The 25,587-nt window shown below is 49.2% G+C and overlaps 1 protein-coding gene across 1 annotated transcript in view; it reads right to left on the bottom strand.

The window, feature by feature from the left end:
* Positions 1–5,151, bottom strand: part of ahr2 (aryl hydrocarbon receptor 2) — a 59,924-nt gene extending 54,773 nt beyond the window's left edge. Inside the window, exon 1 of the mRNA XM_018743912.2 lies at positions 4,617–5,151. Coding sequence (XP_018599428.1) covers positions 4,617–4,675 — 59 coding nt within the window. The 5' untranslated portion in view covers positions 4,676–5,151. The remainder of the gene's footprint in view (positions 1–4,616) is intronic.
* Positions 5,152–25,587: the final 20,436 nt, after the last annotated feature.

Raw genomic sequence — 25,587 nt, 5'->3', positions numbered from 1 at the left:
CTCCCACAATACACAGTTTACCACCTCATCATGAATGTGTGCAGCAGGTACTGTAACCAGGGTCTCGACTTCCAAGTTCAGGCAGCTCTTAGCTGGAACCCTGGAGGCATTTAGGGGTCAGGAACCAGGAAGACCAAAATCCAGGTACCACTCAACCATACTACAGTTCTCTGTGTCCTTGGAGGGACGGTCCTGATGTCGGCGTTGACAGAGCGAGGGAGTCTGTTCGCGGGGACGGGACCATCCCTTTAGCCGATGCCAAGAAAGAGGTTCACGCTCTCGTCAGAAGATACGGAGAAGACGTGCATCAGGCACGTTGACTCCTCTCAGGACCGTTTGTCCATTCACACCAATAAAGTACGACAGGAGGAACGAATAAACAATAAAGGCGATAAGAGAAAAACGAGCGACTTCGCCGCTCGGTTCCCATGACCACAACCCATCCATGAAGGGACCGGTGCTGACCATGTGACATCATGAAAACGGAACCTGATTCAACCAGAAGAGCAAATGAGACAGAAATGTGAGTAAATAGGGAAGGGAAAAAACGTCCCTTAAGGAGAGTATGTGTGTGGTGCAACAACAGCGACAGCGGACACGAGAAACACGGCATTTCCCAAGGTTTCTCACCAAGACAGGATCCTACGGACAAGGCCACACATGACGACAAGGTCTCGTCAGCATCACGCAGCATCTCAGCTTGTTTCCCCAACACAAATCCTAGAAACTGTTCAACACAAGGAGCTAAAAGTAGGACTTGTAGAAAGTACCATGATTATCACACTGTACCATTGTGCTCTTTTTCTGCGACCCGAGAGAGGACATAGCGGCACTTTATCTGCACAGCCTTCCTGCGAGGATTTCTGATGGCAGATCAGCGATTTCATACACACAGGTCACATGACTGAGTACATTAAATACAAAGTAACAGCAGTGTGTGAACAACAGTGTGTGAACACAAAGCACTGCGCTTGAGGACAGGAAGTGTGCAAGCAGGGAAAAGGGGGATTCCTCCCAGCAACAGTCTCAATGCCGCCCTTCCAACACACACACACACACACACACACTTCCATTCCCACAGTATGATTTAGACTCGGTCAGGGAAATAATTAAGACATATTTTCACGCAGCCGCGTCTGGAAACAATCACGAAACAATGCGACTACTTAGAGGAGAGTCAAATAAAACTTTTATTTCAAGTAGGCAATTTACCAGTGTAATTACAGTGTAACATGCAAATGTAACTGTGTAACTAATTATTATGTACAATTTGGACACAGCTGTCGATAAGCAAAAAAGATCTTAATTTAATTTAGTTTAATTTAAATAATCATGTTAATTATCAGAGGGGGAACCCTTGACCCCATCAGTAATCACACAAGTTGCATAATAACATGCTCTTGGGCTTTAAACACACAGCAATTCCATAAGTGTTGTGCCTATGCAAAATGTACGTATGAACAATCGCTCCCATTAAAACATGCGGCTCAGTAATAAGTAGTGTCCCACCGAAGGAGGAGCGCGGGGAAACGTTTGGAAAATAAATGAACGCATTTAATATTTAGAAAAGCAGCCGAAAGCACCGCGGTGGGATTTTGCAGGCACCATTATGAGGAGGATCGCGGTCCACGGCCGGTGAGAACAACAGCCCTCCTGAGAGAGGAGCCAGCACTGCTGCCGCAGCCTCTCCGCCACCGGGGTTGTTTGTTCAGGGTTTTCGGGTCGGGAGCTGCGCCGCGCCGCGATCGGCGAGGGCAGCAGGTGGGATTTGAAACCAAGTCTTTCGGGTGGAAGGCAGCAGCTCTAACCACTGCGTCACCTGCTGCCCCGAACAGGTCTAAACTGTTCCGTGTTCGCCTTGCAATATGGGGCATTTATGGCTCATATACAGGATGTGCATGAGTGTGAACACAGAGCAGAGGTGGCGTACTGGTTAGCGCACTCCCTTTGGACTTGGTTGCAGGTTTGAATCCCAGCTCTTGCTCTAGTACCCTTGTAGGTGGGTTCACAGTGTAAGCGGCCTAGGAGAAAAGTATCAGATAAATGAAAGAGAGATAGAGACTGAGAATGAAATCTATTGTTTGTGTGTGTGTGTGTGTCTGAAGGAAGGTGCTGGAAGTGCAAATCTTTTGGGTTCAATGCCTTAACTGTAGTGCACAGAGCCCGCGTGGTAGGTGAGTAATGGCCAAGTCAGAGACAAAAAGCTGTAGGACAGACACACACACACACACACAGTGGAAAACACACTTTGCCAGAGAACAGTTTAAAGACCGCACAAGAGCATCGCTTGAGTTGAGCTCCCCTCTGTTTGTCAGCCTAAACTAAGGTAAAAGAAAAATATGAAATAAAAATAGCCACCTATCATAGCTCATGCACAATATACCCATAATTCTTTGCGAAGATGGGGGGGTGGCCAATTACAGCCCATCAATTCACTCAGCGGCTTCTTTTCAAGCAGAGCACAGAAAATGCGGTTTAGGAAAATGTCTAAATTATATCCCATCTTTAAAAACTGCAGCGCACACTGGAAAGTAATGCAGGAACCGGGGGGGGGGCATTAACCATCTAGAAGCAGTATTTTGTTTTCTTTTTTTTTTTATGGGGCCCACGCTGGGGGAGGGGGGTATATTTCTGAACTCTGAATTTAGACATTGTGACCCCTAAACACACACCAGTGCGGTTACTGAGTCCTTCCTGTGTAGTTTTCAAACATCCAGGCTTTTTTTAAGACCGTTTTTCACTCACGGAGCCGCTGATCCTCTTTTTTAACAACTAAAATCTGTCATTCGTTATTGACAGGTCCATTACTGAACACCCACTTTCAGTCAGTCCGGGGTTTGAACCTGCAACCTTCCGGTGACTCCGGCGGTCTCTCTGATGCGCTGGTTCCTCACTCCATCAAAGAGATTCAGCGAAAGAACATTTTAAGCAGCTCATGTGGACGGAGCAAAGCCAAAGGTGGAGCGAGAGGGTCACTGACTTACTGCCCACACAGCAACTGACAGAGCGAATCACAGCTTCTGTGCGCAGAAAAGCAACAAAACGCTGCGCATCACAGAGCAGCAGCAGGCGGAAAGGGGTTCGATGTCGACGACCGTGTCGCTGCTTAAGGTCCGGAAGCAGGCATTTGGTCTGCAAAACGCAACGTTTAGAGCTAAAATAAACACACATGCACAGTATTTTTTCTTTCACACACAGGACAGGAAATATTGCCAGAAATGTCTTAGAAGGAAGAGTCGTTTCAACGCCCTACACCCCACCGGTGTAGTTTTAATGCTCTACAGTGAGTGAAGTACATTGTAACATTGCGTGACTTAAAAAATACGTCAATTTGAAGAAAGAAAGAAAGTTTTAAAAAAGTCTGTATCAGATTACAGTCAGAAAGCGGGGCCTCGCCGCCCCTCCCCCCCGCGAGCATCGCGTGACAGCGCAGACCGAGCTCGAGGATGATTAATGCGGGGCGGGATCCGGTGCGCGCGCCACGGCGTGTCGGGGGCGCGCGCCCGTACTTGGGCCGAAAGTGATAATACTAATAATAACAGCAAGAAAAAAAAAAACAAACCGTCTGACTCGCGGCGCGCAGCAACGAAATTCCCAAAGTTGTGTCAAACTGAGCGTCACTCACTCCGGCGCTCGCGCGGAGACTCGACTCAACGCTGGACTCCGTCTTTACTGCAAAGTCTGAGGCGCGAGGGGGAGCCGGAGCGCGAGACGAGATGCACTCGAACCTGCGAGTCGCGGCAAAGTCGCTAAAGCAACAGATGAGCCTCGTGACGCGTCGAGCCGCGTTTCGCACAAGAGAGAGAAAAAGAGAAAGAGTTACGAAACAGCGCCGAGTTGCACCGACACAGACAGATATAAACACAGTACACTGTGTTATACACTGTTATACACTAAACTCACACAGTGTCTTACAGTCACTACACTTACACTGTAAGAGAGTGTACCCGAAACGCGTCACACTGCCCCGGCCAGTGTTACCGTCTTCGTACTGTGTTACAATCACAATGTATCTTTTCGGTGTATTACACTACAGTGTACCGCGGTTCCATACTGTGTATACATAAAGTAGTGTGTTACACAGGTTACAGTGTAAGTTACCGCGGTGTGTGACACACTGCTGTGCGCTGCCATAGCATGTGTTACACTTACTGTGTGTGTACAGCACTGTTTGACTCGCTGTGTATACTATAATATTGTGTTACAGTGACTGTGTTGCACGGTACTGTACTCCACGTACAGTGTAAAGCAGCTCCAGCGCGGAAAAACTTGAAAAAGGAGCCGCTCGGACCGAGATCAAGTTCAAGTGGAGAAGAGAAGAGAAGAGAAGAGAAGAGAAAAACGCTCCGTCGAACACGGACAGGAAGTGGAGTCTCGCGAATAATACGCACGTGCCGAAGAAACGACGCAGGAGGAACGTGTCGGAGTGTGAACATGAGCTGCGATAATGTGTGAAAAGTGTAATTCTGTGAAGGCGCTGGGCTGAAGTGAGCGACACGGAGCGCCCGCGCACACACGCACACACACACACACACACACACACACTTTAAAGAAGAGGAACAGGAGAGCTAGCTCACAATCATAAATAATAAGCACCGAAAGAGTAAGTCGCTCACGTTTTCTGCACGGGCTTCTTCCTCTTCTTGACCGCGTAGACCCCCGCGGTGCCCAACATGACGGCGCGACGCTCCGCTGCAGCCGCCCGACAAGCACTCGCTCACTCACTCACTCTCTCGCTCACTCGCTGCCGGGTCGTGTCGCGTCGATCCACCTGGCTGGCACCGGGCGGCCAAATCGGGCCAGATCAGTTCGGGCCAAATCGGACCCGGGGGGGATCAACGCGACTCAAGGTGAAGGTCACAGCAGGAAGGCGAGGAGAGGAGCGGACGTGTGCCGCCAGCCGACGGACATGGGTTCGAATCCGCGGGAGAGCTGGTCTGGAGCGAACCGACCGCGCGGCGGCTCCGGCTCCGGCTTCTCTTCCTCTTCTTAGTGATTCTTATTGATCGCTTTTATTTCTGCTCTCGCGCTGGGAGCTCCCGTCCGCACCGCAGAAGTGTCACTCCGTCACTCCGTCGCGGATCCCCATCCGCACTCGGGTTCCATCCGATCCGCCCCTCGCGGCTCCTGCACGTGCCCCCCGCCGCCACTTCCACCGCCCTCCGGCTGCGTTCACCTCGTCCGCGTGCGCGCGCCCGCCCATTAAGTCGGACCGCGCGACGCGCCCGCAGAGCTCGCGACCGCCCCCGCGCGGCCAGGACTACAAACAAAGTGCCGGTGATACAGGCGCACGTGCGTCCGTCCGGGTGCGGTGTCCTCAGCGCCGGACAGCAGCGGGACGCGGTGACAGTGTGGCTGACGCTAAATAGAGAGTAAATGTGCGCGGATTAGACAAGTACTTGTGCGCTACAGTTGCCTACAGATGGACTGCAGAGGTCAGTCAGTATGCAGCGCTTCTGTACGGAACTGAAGCCGGGAAAGCCAAGTTGGGCCAAGGCTTCGGTGTGTGTAGTGCTACGGTAGTGTCCGGCTTGCCCACCACCAGCTGTGTCCACGCAGACTGAGTGTTTTCACTCACTTCCACTGCAACAAGTTTTGCAGAAACAAAGCGCAGGCGCTTCTGCGAAGGCAAAATCGATGCTCAAGTTACAATTTAAGAGGAGGAAGGAGAAAAACTGGCAACGTTCAAATCCCACACTTTCATCGCACAACTAAACTTCAACTTTCTATGGCATTATCAGTTCTCGTGATTTCATTTACATTTTCACGTTTTTTTAAGCTTTACATTTTTCCAAAGGGCCAAAAAATCATGTTTGGGCTGAAGAGAGCATAGCAGTATAGTGAAAGAATTATTTGTACTCCTGAAAGCTTAATTGAGCTCATATTTCAGCTCTTGTTTATCAAAGTGTAAACCCCCCTGAACCACAGGGCTCCTCCAGGGACTCAACCTGCGCTGGGTTTGTCGTGCGGACGCCTCCTCGTCCCTTTTCTTTGTTGCGCTTTGTACGTTTTTTGTCTTCCATTGTTTTATACAAGAACAGAACACACACACACACACACGCGCACAGAGTTACAAATACAATATGGCGTGGAGCGGCGCACGGTGCGGCGACTGGTCCTCCTCCAGCGTTCGTCTCGTCGGTACAAACAGGAACGTTCACCAAGCGCCACTTTTCACTTCCTCAAAGCAACAGAAAATGACACGCAGTCAACATGTGGCCCAAAGCACAAGCGAACAAGAGATGTGTGCGAGTGACAGGTTCACGACGTGTCGCGCGGTTCGAGTCCCTTTTTGGGCATGGAGCTCAGGAGAGAAGTCTGAAAGATGCTCAGCCGTCTCCAGTTTTGGTTTTGTGCTTTTCTTTGAATATGATTTGTTCTGCCCTCTGGGTATGTCTTCTGGAGATGTATTATTAGTCACTTCCTTAACAACCAAGCAAACAGTGGAAAGGAAGACGGTCCTAATTTGGGGACGTCCTTCTTGTCTTCAGAGGTTCAGGCACCTGCCGTTCCAGTTTGTCTCTCGCGTCGGTCGCTTTTTTCTGTGTCGCAGCAGCAGCAAAGGCGACGTTTGGAAGCCTCTGTGCGCCCGGGGAGGAAAACACCTAATTTCACATGTCATGTTTCTAGATCTCACCCTGGACCCTGCTGGGAAATTCACCGGCGCTGAAGTCATTTCTCATAAAAATGAAATGCGACTCTGTGCGTTCAGGGGCCTTCCGCCGAACCGGGCCGTCAGAACCCGGAACCCCCTGCAGCAGCTGCATCTTCTGCAGTCCTGGGTCCATCGGAACGCTACATTTACTGTACATTTATATGTGTTCATTTATCAGACGCTTTTCTCCAAAGCGATGAACATCTCATCGGAAATACAACGTGTTCATTACATTATCAGGAAGAGATGCTTAGATACAGATGTGTGATTCTTAAGTGCAGTTATTTTGTTTCTTTCCACCACGTGAGCCAACGTTGATCACACGAGTAGCTGCATAAAGGTTTATCTGTTATTCAACAGTTACAATCACAAAGTTATTGAACACAAACATTTATACATTAACATGCACTTAAAAAATCATGTTTGAAACCTTGTTGTGGGAAATGTTTAAAATATTCCTGCTGCCTCGCACCACCTTGGCTGTGGCTTTGGACGTGGGTTCGAATCCAGCTCTGTCTGTGTGGGCTTTGCATCTTCTCCCTGTGTTCACATGGGTTTCCTTCAGGTGCTCTGGTTTCCTTCCACAGTCAAATGCATGTGTCCAGTAGACCGGTGACTCTGAATTGCCCCTAACGTATGTGTGCCTGTGTGTGTGTGTGTGTGTGTGTGTGTTTACTATATGATACACTGGCATCTGCAGCCTGTGCCTCTGGGATAGACTCCAGACCCCTGGAGCCCTGCACTGGACGACTGGTTACTGATAATATATTGATGATAAATACAAAAAATTTGTGTGATGATATGAAAATGTGCAGGTATGTGGATCGTAGGTCACTGTCTTTTCCGGCACAACTAGTGCTGCTTTCACCGAGAAGAAGCCAATCATGTGCCAGTGGAGCAGCGGTGCCAACAGGCCGCCCTTTCAGTGCCTTCCAGCAGGCGTGAGCCATGAGGAAAAGGATGATTTGCATTTTAAAGAAGAAGGAAAAACGCCTCTGTGAAGATGATCAATGCCACGCTACTGTAGCTGACCCGGGTTCTAGCAATGGTGCTTCTACAAAGTGTCTTCTTTCGCATGTTATTCGGGGTTGGATTCGGGAAGGGAAACAGTAGCAGCACTAGGAGGTGGTGAGCAGCGGAGCTCTTGGAAAGGACTGGTATCACGGTAATCCTAGGACGTTTACCATGCGAACACCACACTCCGCTCACCGAGGAGCTCCGCTTGGGTGAGGAGCAAGAGGACGAGTGGAAGCACACGTTCCGGAGCTGCAATGCAGCCCATCGTGATCGCTTGGTGTAAGAATGATGGTGGCGCTCAGGTTCTCCTCTCTGATGAACGGTGCCACTGGAGAACTAGTGTCGGTGTGTGAGGGCTACCGTGGAGCCGCCTGGCGGGCTGCGCTCGTACACTCTTTCAAAGACTGTAACACGGGGAAAACCAGTCAGTATCTGTTCATGGGAACTGAGTCAAATCCGGTTTGAAAAAGTCCAAGACGCGAGTAAAAGCAAATCGTTCCCTTATGTGTGGCTCTTTGAAAGCGCACATTTCTTAAATTACTCATCTTTACCCAATGTCCATCGGGGTCCTGGGAGTGAACACTGATGTAGGTCGAGGAGGAGCCATTGCGGGGTGTTTCACGTTGGGCTGCGCACACATGTTGCGCCCGTGTTTGGGGAACGACTGCCAGCGCCCCGTGACATCTGGAGTTGTCTTCCCATCATCCAAAGAGGGGGGAACAGATGTCCAGTCTTGGATGGTTTTCGTCCCGTGTATCACACGGGGGGGCGACTGGACGCCGATCACTGAGCGGTGCGGGCGAAGAACCAGGATGTCACCGTGACAGTTCTTCTATCTGCCAAAGGGTGTAAAAACACACAAAGAGGCCTCCAGCCACTTAAGTGCCAAAGCAAAGAGGCGGAAGATCTCAGCGCAGAGTGGAGGTGAAGGGACTTTGATTTAGCAGGTCCATCCAGTGGCAGTCAGTCAGTCAGTCAGTCGCCAAAGGGTAAAAAAGCAAGTAGGAAAGCAATACTGACACTCCATACAACTGACAATCCGAGGACAAGGCCTCATGGGTGTTAGCAGAAAACATATCGGTCAGCTGACCTTGGGTGACTGAGGAGACCCCCCGATAACTGATAGATAGATAGATAGATAGATAGGTAGTCATACAGTCCCATCTATACATGTGACCCTCCCCCTGTTTTAGACAGTTATTTAATGTCTTCTGCATTAGTGTCAATGGGAAAGAGCGTATTTTACGTTTCCAAGCATTCCTTCTACAAAAAGTTACAGTATTACAGTAAGGGATTTGTATGTCGTTAAAGAAGAAGAGTACACACACACATACACTCACACGCTACACTGTCCGAAACCGCTTGTCCCAAGCAAGGTCGCGGCAAACCGGAGCCAAACCCGGCGACACAGAGCACAAGGTTGGAGGGGGAGGAGACACACCCAGGACGGGACGCCAGTCCATTGCAAGGCACACCAAGCAGGACTCAACCCCCAGACCCACCAGAGAGCGGGACCTGGCCAAACCCGCCGCGACCCCACTCGGGACAAGCAGTTATTGGCGATGGATAGTTACTGAGCTTCGTAGGAAGTTTATTAATTAAGAACATTTTTTCGGAAGCATCTCACTTTACAGCTTTTTTTACCCAAGTGTCTAAAACTTTTGCACAGTACTGTATGTATAAAAATGTGTGTGTATGTACAGTATGTACAGTATGTACGTAGACAGTGTGTACATATATACATATATACAGTGGATACAGAGCTGCGAGTTACTGAGAAATGAAAAGTAATCAGAGGAGAGAAAGGAGAGCGGTGACTGTGTTACTTTACCCTAATTTCCATGATGCTTTGTGGCTTGGAGGCTTTGGGAAAATGATGCTCGTTCCTTCTTGATTGAATTACTGCAGAGAAATGGCATTAAGGGCAGAACTGAAAGGAACGGCTGTTGTGCAAGTGAACGGGGGGGGGTGGGGGTGAGAACAGGGGCCCGCTGTTCCGCACTGGACAAACAGCGGCCTGACCGCACCGACGGGATGTGGAGCGGTCCAAGGAAAACAAGGAAGACCATTAGGGCTGGAAAACGCGCCACTGTAGAGAGAGGCTTTCCTGTAGCCGCAGACCCCCACCCCCACCCCCACCCCCCAGCCGCCCCGAGCTCAGAAAGGCACCGCTAGGTTCTTCTGAACAATGAAACGGCTCCTTCACCGCACCTTCAGATAACGTGAAACGTATTAGAGCTCATGGAGCAGGTCACAGTGCGGTCCAGAGCACTCCTCATCGGCGTCAGTGGGCCGTCCCCCAGGAGCACCTCCCGCCCCCCAAGGACACACGAAACGATCATTTGCGTTTGGTCCGAGAAACTACCACAGGCTTCGCACACATGCTGCTAAAGTACGGTTTAAAAGGCGTTCGAACCATGGGAGCGTCCTTCTCACGGCAGGCGAGGAACAAACACGCTCCTGCGGGGGCCTTCGTGGCAACCGTGTCCCGTCATTCGTAACACGGTCACAGTACATTGGTCACTGCGGTTCCAGCGCTGCGAACGCACTTGTGTCACGTGCCGCTGGTCGTGACCTTAGCGCATGTTTGACCTTTAGCAGCAATGCGGTCGGGTGTCTCCTTCCACACAGAGACACACAGTGGACACACTAGAGTGAAGGAGGGGTCCTCACACACTCTTCGGGAGTGTGCTGGAAGCGAACGGAGAGGGGTGGTCCCTAGAGGACGGATGCAGCGTGAAGCTGTGGTACAGCTCCCGATTACCACAGTATTTCACAGAAGATGCAGAAACAATTCCAATGCACGCACACACACACACACACACACACACACACACACACACACACACACACACACACAATGTGCAAATCAGCTAAATAAACATCCCAACAATCTGGTTTTATTTGCCAGGCTCCTCACAGGCTGCAGTGATTTAGTAATGTGGGAGCTCTTAAAAATTAAGGATACCCTTCAATACTGAATTAATAATAATAATAATAATAATAATAATCACACACACATTGGCTGAAATCGCTTGTCCCAAGTGGGGTCGGGGCAAACCGGAACCTAACCCGGCAACACAGGGCGCAAGGCTGGAGCGGGAGGGGACACACCCAAGACGGGATGCCAGTCCATCGCAAGGCATCCCAAGCAGGTCTCAACCCCAGACCGCCACCGCTCCCCACAACAACAACAACAATAATAATAATAATAATTTTTTTAATCAATTAGTCAATCAATGATTTTTTTCTTTTTAACATGATGTGCTCCTGCCTCTCAGTGAACAGTCTGTTAGTGTGTTGGTTAGACAGAAAACACCTTCCTGTCGTATCCTTGATCAAGGCACTTACCCTGAACTGATACTGTAGCATTACCTTGCTGTATTCATGAGTAAATCAGTATAAGTAGCTCAGTGTACAAGCTTCACAGTGTCTGCAGAACGAGGTCAACATGTTGTCCTGACCGAGGGGTTGAAACTGGTCAGAGATCAGCATTTGTACCGCAGAAGGATCCCACCCCCACGAGCTGGACTCTATGCCTCCTAGATAAACTTCTTATCTCGGACTCGTGCTGCTCGTGCATTTTTTTCAGATCTGGCTGAACTTGAACGCACGAGGAAATAGGAGATAAGGGGGCGGAGCTTATCTGAACAGGGGAACGGGATGTGTTTGGCAGGACCGCTCGCCTCCGCCCACAACAAGGTTATCAATCACGCTAGATTACATGGAACAACAGGCTCCCTTTATGAAGGCCCTGCTGGCGTATCACACCTTTCGCTGAAGATCAGGACAGCGGGGCGAGTGAGAGAGCGAGAGAGAGAGAGAGATACAGCGAGTACGCGTGGGAACAAACGGCCGTTTGCAGCACTGATCACCAACAGGCCTGGTTCACGTCCCTCACAGGCACACGCTGTACCCTGTACCTTGTACCCTGTACCCTGTATGGCCTCCAGTTCCTTAACCACTCTCCACCTGGCTGTTGATCTACGTCAGGGACGTCCAGCTCCCAAGAACTTTAGTAGAATTATTATGAAATATGCTACACCTTCCATAAGTAGAAGCTACCATGACATAACAGTGCTCCGTTAGACACACACACGGCCCCTAAATGAAATACACGCAGTTCTGAAGTTCACACGTTTAAGATTCAGTTTATCTCTCGCTATGATTTTTACACACGTGGCCCTCGAACCCGTTCCCGGTAACGTTTGCGGCCCTTGGATCGACAGCCCTGGTGTCTGATGCCGAACTGCTCAGAGGTCTGGATCCCAGCGCCAACGCCGGGCCTCGAACCCCAGCTCGGCCATCTGTGTGCTGCCGCTCGCCACGGAGTTTTAAACCCAGTTTTTTCATTTTTACTTTGTGATCATAAAAACTTTGCTCCACTCCCAGAACCACGACATCTGCAGGCCATTGTTTTTTTCCCCTTCCAGTTAAACTGTAAAACGGTCAGTAAAATCTCATGTAAAACATGAATTTTCCCTTTGTTTACCCTGGTATTCCGTTGCGGTATTACACTCTTTTATGTGAGGTGTGTTACACACCCTACGTTCACGTTCTGCTGCAGTGTGTTGCTGTGGGTGTGGAGAGGCTGCGTTAACAGGGACTTTACTCGTCTGTAGCCCCTAAAATGTTCCCACAAAAAGCGCTCCACGTGTCACTGTGACGCTGCTGCGAAAACGGCGACGGGCACCGCCATCTAGGGGCGGAGGAGGGGGCGCGCGCCCGTCAAGCGGCGATTCCTGCGGCAGAGTCACGTGACGTGTTCATTCCCAGTGAGAGTTCACAAGGTAGCGGTAGTGTACAGTATGTTAGTATTTTTTATATTTATTGTATTGCTGTTAGATGGTGAGGGCTGATGGGTGGTGCTCTGAAGTCCATTCCTGTCTTTCGAACTCTACTGAGATCCATTCTTCATTTTACTGGATTCATCTTAATCCCATCTCAAAAAAAACCAAAAAGACTTGTATGAAAAACCATTTATAGAGATGGAGACAGGTGTCAGGTGTTTTTTGTATTTTTTTTTTTTTGACTACACCCCTCAAGATGTCTACACTCCTCCGCCTCCGGCCTCTTGGTGGTCCCACTCCCTAAGGGTCCAACATCAAAAGTTTCTAAGGTCTCAGTTTTGACCCCAGGGTGGTGGAATGAGCTCCACGTGTCCCTCAGAGCTGCTGAATCCCTCCCGCTTTCAAGAAGGGTCTCAAACTTGTCTCTTTCAGAACCTCTTCCCTCCTGATCCCCAGACAGCTACACACACTGACACCGCACCATCAGTCATCAGTCATGAACACAGTGGTGTTGGACAAACTGACTGCTTTTGTGCTTCAGGGGTCCTGCTCTCTGGCGGGTCTGGGGTTTGAGTCCTGCTTGGGGTGCCCTGTGACGGACTGGCGTCCCATCCTGGGTGTGTCCCCTCCCCCTGTGTTTCTGGGTTAGGCTCTGGCTTGCCGCGACCCCGCTTGGGACAGGCAGCTTCAGCCAATGTGTGTGTGTGAATTACACATGTGTGTTCCATTTTTGCAGAGCCTGGGAACTATGGTGGCTGTGCAGATGATTTCTGCCTGCAGCTACTCTACCCGCTCAGCCCAGGAGGGTGGCGTTGTGACAAAATAAACATGCTAATAAAGGGCAGTGACCCAAGGCCACCAAATGTGGTTTGAGTTCAGGAGGTGGGAAAGCCAGTGGGGGGGGGGGGGGGTCAGAGCCACTGGGGCCCCCTTCCTCATTGCTCTGCTTTTAGACCCCCTCATAACTAACACTATAAACACACAAATCATCTGATGAAAGTGCCTTTTTTTCGCAGACAAAAGGCCCATGGAAAGAGGTCCATCACAAGTGCGACTGAAAACATAATTCTTGTACTTATTTCAAATGTGTAAAGCATTGAAAACAGCCTGGTGGGCAATGAGTCCCTTGTCCTGTGCGACGAGGAGAGAAAACCTGTCTAAGAAGGACCCCGGCTGAGACCCAGAGCCGAACATCTGGCGGCTGACGCAGTTTCCTACTGTGCCAGTAGGGCGGCGCTCTAGAGAGCAAGAGTGCTGTGCTCATGTGCTCATTAAAATATTGTCTCAGGGGCACCTACTTCGGGTAACTGCGAGTGCTACAGAGTTTTGAAAATAATACCCCACCAGCTAATTCCTCGTTTTGTTTCCCGAGCGCTCATCAAATACCTCCAGTGGAAAATTTGCATGTATTGAAATGAATCGATTTAAAAAGTGTCGCAGTGACCGCAAACCACACAGTGACAGTGCTCATTGCCTCGCGGTGGGAACGTCCTCGCTTTGACTCCAACTTCTGCGGCAGTACCCTTGATGAGCGTGCTTACCCTGAACTGAAAATTACTCTGCTGTGTAAATGGGTAAATCACAGTAAGCAGCTCGGTGCACAAACCTAAGGCTTTAAGTCACTTTGGAGAAAAGTGTCAGCTAAGAAAATAAATGAACTGCAAAAATATGCATTAGTCAACATCTGTGAATTTCACTGATCCGTACCGTAATTACCACGTAAAGACACAGCAAAACACCTGAACCTAAATGGGCCGAAAACACGAAGCCTAAAGGAAAAGAACCTCAGGTGCAGCGAAACGTTTCGCCGGACTGCGAACGCGACCCTGCAGTTTCCTGGTGGCAGGAAATCCTCAGAAGCAACATTTCCTGTGATGAAATTGACAAGAAAATGATAAAATTGCGTCCATCTCGTGTGACTGCAACGATTCTCACACACACACACACACACACACACACACACACACACACACACACACACACACACACACACACACACACCACCTGTGATCTCGGTGTGGTGGCGACAGAGTTTGACCGAGAGGTGCCTTTGTGTCACTCTTTGGCCACTTTTCTCAACGAACGCTTTCCAGTGCAAAATAAAAGCATTTTCCAGTGGCGCTCGAGTCTCGACACGAGACGAGGGCGACTTTCTCACCACTTTTACACACACAAGGTCTTAGACAGAACACCTGGTCCTCTAGAGCAAAATCACAGCACGTACGGTGTCAGTACAATAATTTACCCACTTATACAGCTGCATCATTTTACCGGAGCAATTTAGGGTTTGTTCTTTGCCCAAAGGTACTACAGCTGGAAGTGGGATTTAAACCTCCAACCTTTTGGGTCCAAAGGCAGCAGCGCTCACCACTACGCTACCAGTTGACACTGCTTGATCCTTCCAGAACTGGGATCCAGAAGATAGACAGACGCCATGGGTTTTATAACCCAGTCCAAGGCCGAGAACCAACACCCTTCCATCATCTCAGTCCTGAAAAAGGCACTCGATGAAACATCCAGTGTAGTTACAGACAAGGATTCTTTGAGTGCTCCTTATTGTATTCCTGGAGTGAAAATAGGTTGTATTCAGCTCCATGATCCTGGACCATCCTCCCCTCCCTCTGGCAGCGAGATGCTTCTGGAAGTTTGGAAAAGCACTGCGAAGGGTCGCGACACTGTGGTGAAGAAACGGTTCCATTTCAGATTCCGTGTCAGATCGTGCAGTTCACGTAATCTTCTTGTTTTTTTCCCTGCTGGTCACAAGCGGTGTGAAACAAGGTGTGCTTTAGTCCTCAAATGTGCATCACATGACTGCGGTGCTAAAGGAGCAGAGCGAAGCACATGAGAAATTTCCCTTCATTTTCCAGCACAGAGTAGCGAAATGTAACATAACGCAGTGTAATGTAGTGTAACTTACCGCAGCAAAAATGAAACATTACGTAACATTATGTAACATGATATTTTGTGACATTCATCTTTTTACGTGACATTATGTAACGCAGTGCAATGTTACATGTTGCCTGCTACAAAGGAGCAGAGTGACGCAGACGGCAAATTCCAGTTCCACTTCCCCATGACGTAACCTAACGTAACACGAAATAAATGGAAATACGGTAATGTAACAATTTAAAATAAAACGTTACGCAATATAACGTCACTGTAAATGCTCCCTGCTGCTGTGCCTTTGTCTCGAGATCCAAAGTTGTGTGTCGAATGAGCACTTAGCTCCAGACACGTGACCCGCTGCGTGCCGTTTTGCTTTATCATTGTGAAATGTTATTTCTGGAAGTGTCCCTGGAACCGTTTCCCTCCTCCGCCTTCTCCACACCTGCTCACGTCCGCTTCCGGAGAGACCGACGCGTGTCACACGCGCATTTGCACGGACCGAGAGGTGTCGACGAGCGCCGTGCGGCACAGGGGCCGGCGCCGGCTGGGTGCTCTTGGCAAGAGAGCGTCCTCTTTCCCCGCGACCGCAGGGCAGGTGTGCGAAGGGAACCTCCGAGTAGCACGGTAAATTCGGAGCAAAGGGTTCTTCAAACAGCCTCAACCTCAGGAAGTGACTTACATATTAATGTCCCACGACACGTCCCACATCCAGCCGACATAAATCATGCTGCTTAATCTCTGCAGCCCCCTCGAGTGCCCTGGCTATCAGTTCATTTGTTAAAGCGTTCAGAGGGCTTCTCATGATTGATAAGGCCCCTTCTCAGGCTCAAGAAGGGGCCCAAGGAGCGGCCGAGCCGGTCTCGGGAACCCCGTGTACGCCGAGCCTTCCTACGTGTAAGCAGACGCTGCGTTGGGCCTCTTCTCCTTGAAGCACCGCTCACTCTTGGAGCTTCTCATCACCTGGTCTGGAGCAGCCTGGAAATGACGATCACCTGTGCAATGGTTTGAATTCCACGGGAACCAGATGTGTACGCGGCTGTAAAATTAGAGGGTTCGTTTAGACACTTACAGGGGGTGCGGTGGCACAGTGGGTTGGACCACAGTCCTGCTGTCCAGTGGGTCTGGGGTTCGAGTCCCACTTGGGGTGCCTTGCGATAGACTGACATCCCGTCCTGGGTGTGTCCCCTCCCCCTCCGGCCTTACGCCCCGTGTTGCCGGGTAGGCTCCAGTTCCCCGGGACAAGCGGTTCTGAAAATGTGTGTGTGTGTGTTTAGACACTTCGCAGGTATTACATTTTAAAATTTCCCCCGGAACTCCGCATTTGAGGTCACGTACAGTACACTCAGATCGCCGCACATTTACCGTAATGTACACAATGCACAAGTCATGAGGGTCGGTTACAAACCGTGTCATTCAAGTTCAGAAGAAATGCTCTCCAAATACTGCTGGAACGGGTCTTTTTTGGAAAATTTATGATTCTTTCGAGTTTCACCGATGAGGCACAATCAAGCTCAGAAATGGCTTGTTACTGTTCTTCAGAATTTTACCGCGTTTTGTCCGTCTCAGAAGTGTGCAAACATTTATGTATCCGATCTCATTTTTAACTCTGCCTGAAAACACATTGTTTTACACCAAAAATTAACCATCCAAGTGTTCTAGTGCCAGGGGTGCGGTGGCGCAGTGGCGCAGTGGGTTGGACCACAGTCCTGCTCTCCGGTGGGTCTGGGGTTTGAGTCCCGCTTGGGGTGCCTTGCAACAGCCTGGCGTCTTGTCCTGGGTGTGTCCCCTCTCCCTCTGGCCTTACGCCCTGTGTTGCCGGGTAGGCTCCGGTTCCCCGTGACCCCGTATGGGACAAGCGGTTCCGAAAGTGTGTGTGTGTGTGTGTTCTAGTGCTGACTTGTGTGGAGAATTTCCAGTAGTGGAGCTGTTTTGTATTCTAGAACTTTCTACAGCAAACATACAGATAAATGAAGGTAAACACACACACACACACTTCCAGAACCACTTGCCCCATGCGGGGAACCAGAGCCTAACCCGGCAACTCAGGGCACAAGGCTGGAGGGGGAGGGGACACACTCAGGACAGGACGCCAGTCCGTCACAAGGTACCCCAAGCGGGACTCGAACCCCAGACCCCCCCCGGAGAACAGGACTGTGGTCCAACCCACTGCGCCACCACACCCCTCGAAGGTAAACAATAAAGGGTAAATGATGATGAAGTAATTCAGTATTACTCTCTGGCAGCTTGGCCCTTGAACCCTTAGGAGATCGTGGGTTACGTCTGTATCCGGAGAGCTGGTTCTGGTTCTCTTTGGATTTTTTTTAGCCTCCCGACCCGTCTGGTTCGAACTCACACTCAGGCCAAGGAGCCGGACCCGTCCTGCTGAACGCACGCGGTGTTCGCCCGATCATCAGAGCACCGAGTCGTGTGCAGCGAAAGCTTGGCTGTGCAAACGTCGCAGTTCACAGAATACGAGCGACACCGCGGAGCTCCCCGTACGTGTGGGAGAAACACATGATGACCGACCTGCTGTTCGTCACCCGGGGCATGAATAATGCGAGCCTTGGGGATGACGAATGCCACGTCACGTGCGGCGCCTTGCGGGTACGGCCAGAGAAATGATCTCCCCGGTAGCTAAGAGCTGCTCCTATTCTTCAATGCCTGCATGACAGCTGTAAGGAAATCAGGCCCGAGGAGATGCCTCTTAACTGGAGTTAAGATCGAATGTCAACATTGGAAGTTAAAGTTCTCACAGACTCGCAGTCATGCTGTCCCGTAGGATAAACACATGCCGCACCTCACTAGTTCATAAACGTATGTGCGATCTATAAATTATAGAGACCCCAGGGGCTGCAGTAAAATCTCCCGCTCTAACCTTTACATTTCATAAACGTCAGACTGTATTTTTTGCCCTCCTGCCAGGATTCTGTAATGAAATATTGTATTTGAAGTTCAGAACTAACATTTGCTCAGGATATTAGTGTTTGAAGGGTGCGAACAGGAGGCGGGGGCTGGGGTGCCGCAGGAATGAAATATGCAGGAGGAACGTCAGGCTCAGAGGGTAACTCTGCTTGAGTGAAATTTACACTCCCGCTAAGTGGGGAAGCTTGTCCGCGCGAATGGAAAGTTCACTCTGTCCACGACATGTGACATTTGAGAAAATGCCATCCGGGGGACGGGGGGCCGGAGGTCCGGGTGGGGGCGGGACGCATATTTCTTCGAGCCTGTCGGGCAGAGGCGCCATAATGGACCCGCCAGTGTGGATCCAGGCCCAGTTTCGGCAAAAATGGCACGAAAACAAAGCCTGCGGCGACACGTCGGTGACGCGCGAGAGGAAAAGGCCCCGGAAGGGTCCGGTGACGTCCCGCCGCTCCGTAGGAGCTCCGTCCACGTCGCACTTTCCGATCTCTCCCTCGCCGTGTCCAGGAATAGCGACGGTGCCTGATGAATTTGTTTCCTTGTTTTCCACCAGTTGACACAGGGTAGATTGACCGCGGTATGCAGGGTGTCGAAAGGAGGGCTGCGTGAGCGCCGACACGCTGCTCACGCTCGTGGCGAGGTCGACCACCGCAGCGCTCCTCATTCGTCACGCACAGGCATTCCTTGGAGGGACGCACGCCTATTATTATCTGCACCTTGGCTACAACATGTGCTTCAGTCTGTTTTCAGGGTATGAAGCATAATACCGTCACAGTACTCAATCTTGAAGTCGATGCGGTACGAAGGAGACGTTGGAGTCCGACACCCAGCCTACTGAACTAAATCAGCTGTGCCAGGTTGACGTGGGACTCTCTGATAGCTCTGAAGACCTCGTGTGTCCCCCTGAGTGCCACAGAAGACCGCTGGTGGAAAAAATAAAATAAAAAAGCTTCGTGTAGCAGTAAGTCAGCATCTGCAAAGAGCTCCAAACTGTTGGCTTATTCATGAATTATGTAAGTGCCCGCTGGTGCCTACATACATTAAGGGCTTTTATCCTGGCAAAAGAGCAAAGCAGTTCACTTCTTCCTGCCAATATTTGGTTACAAAAATGAATGAAAATTCAGCATTGAGATGTTAAGCATCTGGAAGCAGACGTTATGTGTAACCTGACAGCAAGCGGTAGCGTCGGCACACGACACCGATACTTCCTGACCCCGATGTCACTTGCAGCCGTACTGCAGCCATTCTCCATGGCCTCCGTCATCCCTGGACCAGAGAGTATTTCTGGTTGTCCCATTACAAAGGAGAAAACACTTTGCGTTTCTCACCAGCTTTCATCCTGCCTGGGAAGTTTCGCCCTCCTCTGGCTAAGAGTTTCATCTAGAAATAAATGTAGGGCAGACGGGCTCCCTGGACCAGCTCATGGGTATTTCTGAAAGGGCCTGTCTATCCATAGCAAACAACAGCGCTCCGAGAAAACACCCTCATTTATGGGGTCTGCAGAGGAGAACAGCATCGAGTTATTTATAGGCTCTCTTTTCCCAGCAAGTGAACACTTTTATTCAGAGTGCATGGGAAGCAGATCGTTGTGTTTGCCAGCATTAAACATCCAGAAGCATTCTTGCAAAAGAGAGGAATAATACCTTGCTTTTCTTGTAAAGTTTATCTGACGAGTTTTCTCTGTCTCAGCAGAGCATTGATCTGGGTTCCCGCAGAACACCACTTCATTCTCTGATGCTCTTGAGCTCAGTGAAAACAACTATACTATTTTTACATGAGCAAGGTACTAGTGACAATGCTCCGAGTGCTCTAACACAAGAAACAGTGCAACTATTAACTTACATCTGCCAAAATTTATGTCTGGGAAACCTGAACGTTCTTAAATCAAGGTCTTCGTATGCAAATACCCCGGTATTATTGACATACACATGCTGAAGCTCTCAGGCAGATGTCCCTCCCAATGTCAGTCTTGTAAAATAAAACAAAATAGTGTCATAAATCCAAATGAAGTCGGAGTGACCCTTCCCCGGACTGTGCGAAAGTGCCGGGGGAAACGAGTTTCGGTGATGGAGCTGCTGACAGCCTCTTTGAAGAACGACAGTGGTGATGCATAATTTCCCCAGTTTTCATGGTATACAGAATGCACTTATGCTGCTGGTGTTGCTTTCAGGGATAATTACCTTTATAGGCTCTGCTCTTGCGAACCGTTCCTGGACGTTCTCTGTAATGTCGAGAGATCCACGGAGCTCCTTTTGTGTCACTACCCACTGTCCCCATGACGCAGACATCAGGAATGGAGTGTAGTCCAAGACACAGTAAAAAGACCAGAGTCAAAAACTTGTACCTGGTGACCTGCACAAGCCGAAGGGGAGGACTACAAATTTGAAAAACCCATTGTGTGAAAGGTGACGGGTAAAACAGCAGGATCTAAGGCGATACATTAGTAATTTTGTAAATTTAAACAATTTTATTAAGGTGCTTCAAGACACAAGAGTTACCTGATCATGTGCAACGGTTTGAGCAGCTATATTATACTGTCAGCATGTGGTTTTCAGCTGAACGATGGCATTGCTCTACCACACGTCCTAATTGTTATTCCAGGTTTTATAAGTGACAGCAGAAGAAGTGAACGTGAAATAAATCTGTTTTGCATCTTTTTCTCCTGAATTTCATTATGACAACATGGAAGCACGTGCCATTTTCAGTTATTTTATTCAGTGTCTCCGAGTTCTCAGACATTTTCTAATGGAGTCAGCAGTGAAATGCCTATTGTACAAATATAGCACAAATCTTGTCATCTGCTCTATTCTGTCCCTTCTCACCAGATGGGAACTTGAAAAGAGAGAATATTTTAAGATTTCTCAAATAAGCTATATGAAGTGAATACTGTTGCTGCGTTTGACAGGTGTTTTTTACCAATATAGAAGTAAGTGGGACTCTGGGAAGTCAGTCACCATTCCAGCTGTGCTCATCTCAAGACTGACCCATGAAATCTCGACCGTTTCCACCGAATGAATAATTATAGAGTTAAAGAATAAATTTACATCGAAGGCATTAATTGTAGGTGAGAAAGAACTGCTTTGTGCAACCTCTAATTGAAGTGTCACCGCTGTCTTCCCCACTATGGCACATGGAGAAACCCACAGCTCAGATGTCTTTTCTGTACCTGTAGCTGCTGTGCAGAAAATGGGGAACGATTGGCAAACAGGACCAGCGAGGAAGCAGCTTGACAGGTGTGAGCTTCATAATTATTTAAGGTTCAACTAGAAGGGGGTCTCAGTATAGACTGATCCTGGAGTTTGCCCCCGCTGCGCTCTCCGACGGGAGCGATGGAACCGCAGCATCCGCCCTGCTGTCTCTGTCAATCCCTCATTCATCCATTGTCTTCGAGCCGCATGCCTCTCCAGCTGCGGAGCGTTCATTTCCATATCAATGCTTCCTGTGTGATGTGTGCGCAGATCAGCCCTCTTACTGTAACTCGTTCGGAACAGTAATATGACAATTGCTTATTTAGGACTAGCAGGTTTTGAAATAAGTGTAAGATGGAGGACGACTAGTCTGCATCTTTGTCAGTTCTTGTAGCATCTGCTTTCCATTTTGGTCTCTGATATCTCCTTGCCTCTACGTCTGCAAGGAATTTAAATGCAGGCTGGAAATTATACGCTGTTGTGTGTTGTAGAGACACTCCGGAAAGTGCTGAAACACTGCTCATTTTAGCTATGATTCATTTAATAATCGATTTATTGACATAACTACATCGTGTTGTTTGTTGCCGTAGCAACAATGGTTATGTGCCATATGATGGTTTCTCCGAAACGTATTTTTAAGACAGTTTTGCTCTCGCTCTACTTAGTTACACTTACCGAGCCCTTGGCTTCCCGGAGCTTTGTGGCGCGACTTTCGTTTGCAACTCATTTCAAATTCACGTAAAGGTTTCGTGATGACCGTGCTTCGGCCGACCGTGAGCCTGGGCACCACTGACCCACCTGGACACGACGCGAGATGAAAAGCAGAGAAGCTGGAACAGGTGGAAGTGCTTTGAAGCTGTGTGCTTTTCCGTTCGCCAGTATTTTCTTATTTTATATGAACGGTTTTGAGCAGCGGCATTGCCAGTATAAATACAAAATGTTTCAAAACCAAACCTGATTAATTTTCAGCCTGAAAGCAGAGGCCAGATAAGATTTCACTTACGAAGCGGACGCTATCTCAGGCCAATCTGTGCTCCGTGTTGTTCCTAATTACTGGGCTTCCCTCGCGTGAGCCAGCTTTGCAGAGCTCGCCGTGGGCAAACCGAGAGCAGTGATTAATTTCTCCTTCTTTTGTGCTCCGGAGAAGCGTTTTCTGACGTAACCGACACCAGATTGTCGGCGCCGATAAACGGCAAGGACGTCGCATACGATGAAGGAAAAAGCTCTAATTGCTCTGCCTTCCCCGGACTCGATGGTGGCGTCGCCCACAGTCGAACGCCTCTTTCTTGTGCCAAAAGACTCACTTTGTTTTCAGTGAAATCACTAAATCAATATCTGACTCTGCAAAATTAAACCCATACAAACTGCACGCTGTGAATGTGAAGTTTGCGGAATGCCTCGAGTCTCTTTTACCAAGGAAATGCATCTTGACCGCTCGTGAAGCATCCCTGAATGAAGAATGTGATTTGCTTTACATCCCTTTGTTCTGCGTGTCAGGGATGCGGCGGCTCCGGTCTTCTCCACCACAAGAGGACGATGTTGTACCACAGCAATTTGGGTTTTTTTTACATCCCAGTTTTTCTTGTGTTGAGAGCAGCACTTGATTTTTGGCCTGTTTGTGACTTCGGCGCAGTCAATATGGAGATGTTTTTATTCTAATGTTGCACTTTCAAAAGTATAAATGTTTAATATACCCAGAGGTTCATGTTGTTATTGTTGCTTTTAACATCCTACGTGACGACCTTTTTAGAAGCTGTAAGTAGAAGATGCTGCAAATGGTTTGATAATGGATGTTAAAAATAAAAGAGAATTTTTTAATTTCTTATTTGTCTGCCTTACAGAAATATAAACGACACATAAACTATTCATGACGCCGACTCGTACCGCTGCGCTCCTCAGACTCTGCTCTAACGGCTCGCCGTTGACGTCTCCTAGTGTCGACGTTCGGTTTTCCAGCACGTGGAGCCAAGACGCCGAACACCGAGTCGTTTTCAGCGACAGGTAACAGGAAGTGACACGCGGAGCCCCGTGACGGGCAGGAGCCTGGGAGAAGCGCCGGGGGGGAGAGCGACTAGAGGAAATCAGTGTAATACGAAATAATGGGTCACATGATGGAGGCTATTTAAATGTGAGCGAGAAGGATGGATGATGGAGAGTCTCCCCTTATGGAGACACCAAGTCTCCGGTTCACTCGTCTGCTCGCCTGTATCCAGTTTTGACACTGTTCCTGTCCTTCTGCATCTAAAGGTTCCTCGGGGGCCGGGACCTTTTCCTTTTCGATGTACTTCCCCTCACAATCCGTACTGTTCTTTGGCCCTCCGGCGGCTACTCAGAATTTTTCCACATCATCTTCAAGGTGGAGGCCATCGCTTTTCTCACCTCTTCCTCCGTGAAAATTCCCTACTATCACCCTGCTCATTGTCTCTGTTCCGTGGGAGGCTTGCAGTATAGTTGAGCTCTATTCTTTCAATCCTCTCAACCCTCGTAAATGTCTACTGGCGATGGCTGACAGAACGTTTACCGTCCGCCCATTTGGCCTGTTTCTCCACTGGGCCGGGTCAGGAAAGCTCACACATCTTTGTTTAACGTTCCGCTCAAACACAAAGTTAACAGACAAGTCTCTACTGGTCCTGACTGCTTAAGGATTATTCTCTCCCTCCTATTACAGAACCGTGTTTTTTCCACACTTATCTCCTAAGTGACTTATTGACACTGATTTACCTATTTATGCTGCAGGGTAATTTTACTGCATCACTTTTTACTGTGTCACTTTAGGGTAAATATTTTCATCGGGGTACTACAGCAGGAAGTGGATTTTAAACTCGGCTCCTAGGAGCAGAAGGCAGCAGCTCTAACCGCTGGGCCACCTGCTGGCCCAGACAGACCAGCCTTTTTTGGTCACTGTCTCTTTAAGAGCTGCTTGCTACAGCAGGAGAGGGGATTTGAACTCTTGGTGCTCTGCTCCCACTGTGAGGGGCAGTGAGATGAGGGTCGACACTGGAGGAGGTGCAAGCAGGGCAATGGCAGTGGGAAGGGGAGTGCAGATGTGGCAGAAGGGCCAGGGAGGGGACCACCCGCACAGGCCGAATCTCTGGGACATTCACACGAACAGGGGTGGAGGGAGGCAACCATCGGGTCAGTGCTTTGCAGCTGTTGCCGCAAAAATCCCCAGTCAGCGCCGATTGTGTAACTGCATCGCGTTTATATAAGAACAGAATTCTCAAACCTATAATGCAAAATAAGTCTTTTTATGGACTTGTGTGCAGCACCAGCATGGATTATATAACATACATTCTGATGTGTGGCTTCACACCTTTGTGTCTTTCATATAGATCAGAGGCCAGATTTCCTGGATTCGGTGTGGCAACCAAGGTGGGGGTGGCACAGTGGGTTGGACTGGGTCCTGCTCTCTAGTGGGTCTGGGGTTCAAGTCCTGCTTGGGGTGCCCTGCGACAGACTGGCGTCCCGTCCTGGGTGTGTCCCCCTCACCCTCCAGCCTTATGCCCTGTGTTGCTGGGTTAGGCTCAAGCTGCCCGCGATCCCGTATGGGACAAGCGGTTCAGACAATGTGGGTGCGGCAACCAGCCTCAACAGGGTCCTTGCTCCCACATCCCTGCTGGTCAGCTTGAAGCCAGAGGTGATGTAGTGGTAACATCTGCTGCCTATGGACTTGAAGGTCCCAGGTTGCAAACCTGCCTCCTGTTGAAGGACCCTTGATCAAGGTTCTCACCCTGAATTGATACAGTAAAAATTACCATGTAAAATGTGTAAGTTGCTTAACAGAGTAAGTTGCTTTGAATAAAGGTGTCAGTTAGATCAATATTACATAAAGGTCAACCATGTATGTACAGGTGACACTCAACAACACAGCAAAGTCTTTCAGCGCAACAACAGCAAAGTAAACGTGCAATAAACATTCATGGGAACATATAACAAAATTTCCCATCACAAAAAAATGAACAAATAAACCTCTGCTTGAGGAACGCATGTGTTTGCTTTGCTGTCCCACTTGTGATTCCATAGTTTTTGTTGGATTTGTCATGTTTGTTCAAGCTGTTTCATTCCAGTGCGGGAGCTGTGAGCTTCTTCTCGTCCGAGAGGAAACGAAGACGAGTGTTTCCCCAGCAACCTG

Source organism: Scleropages formosus, chromosome 12 (genome assembly GCF_900964775.1).
Source record: "Scleropages formosus chromosome 12, fSclFor1.1, whole genome shotgun sequence".
Lineage (NCBI taxonomy): Eukaryota > Metazoa > Chordata > Actinopteri > Osteoglossiformes > Osteoglossidae > Scleropages > Scleropages formosus.
This window is presented reverse-complemented; position numbering and strand designations above follow the sequence as displayed.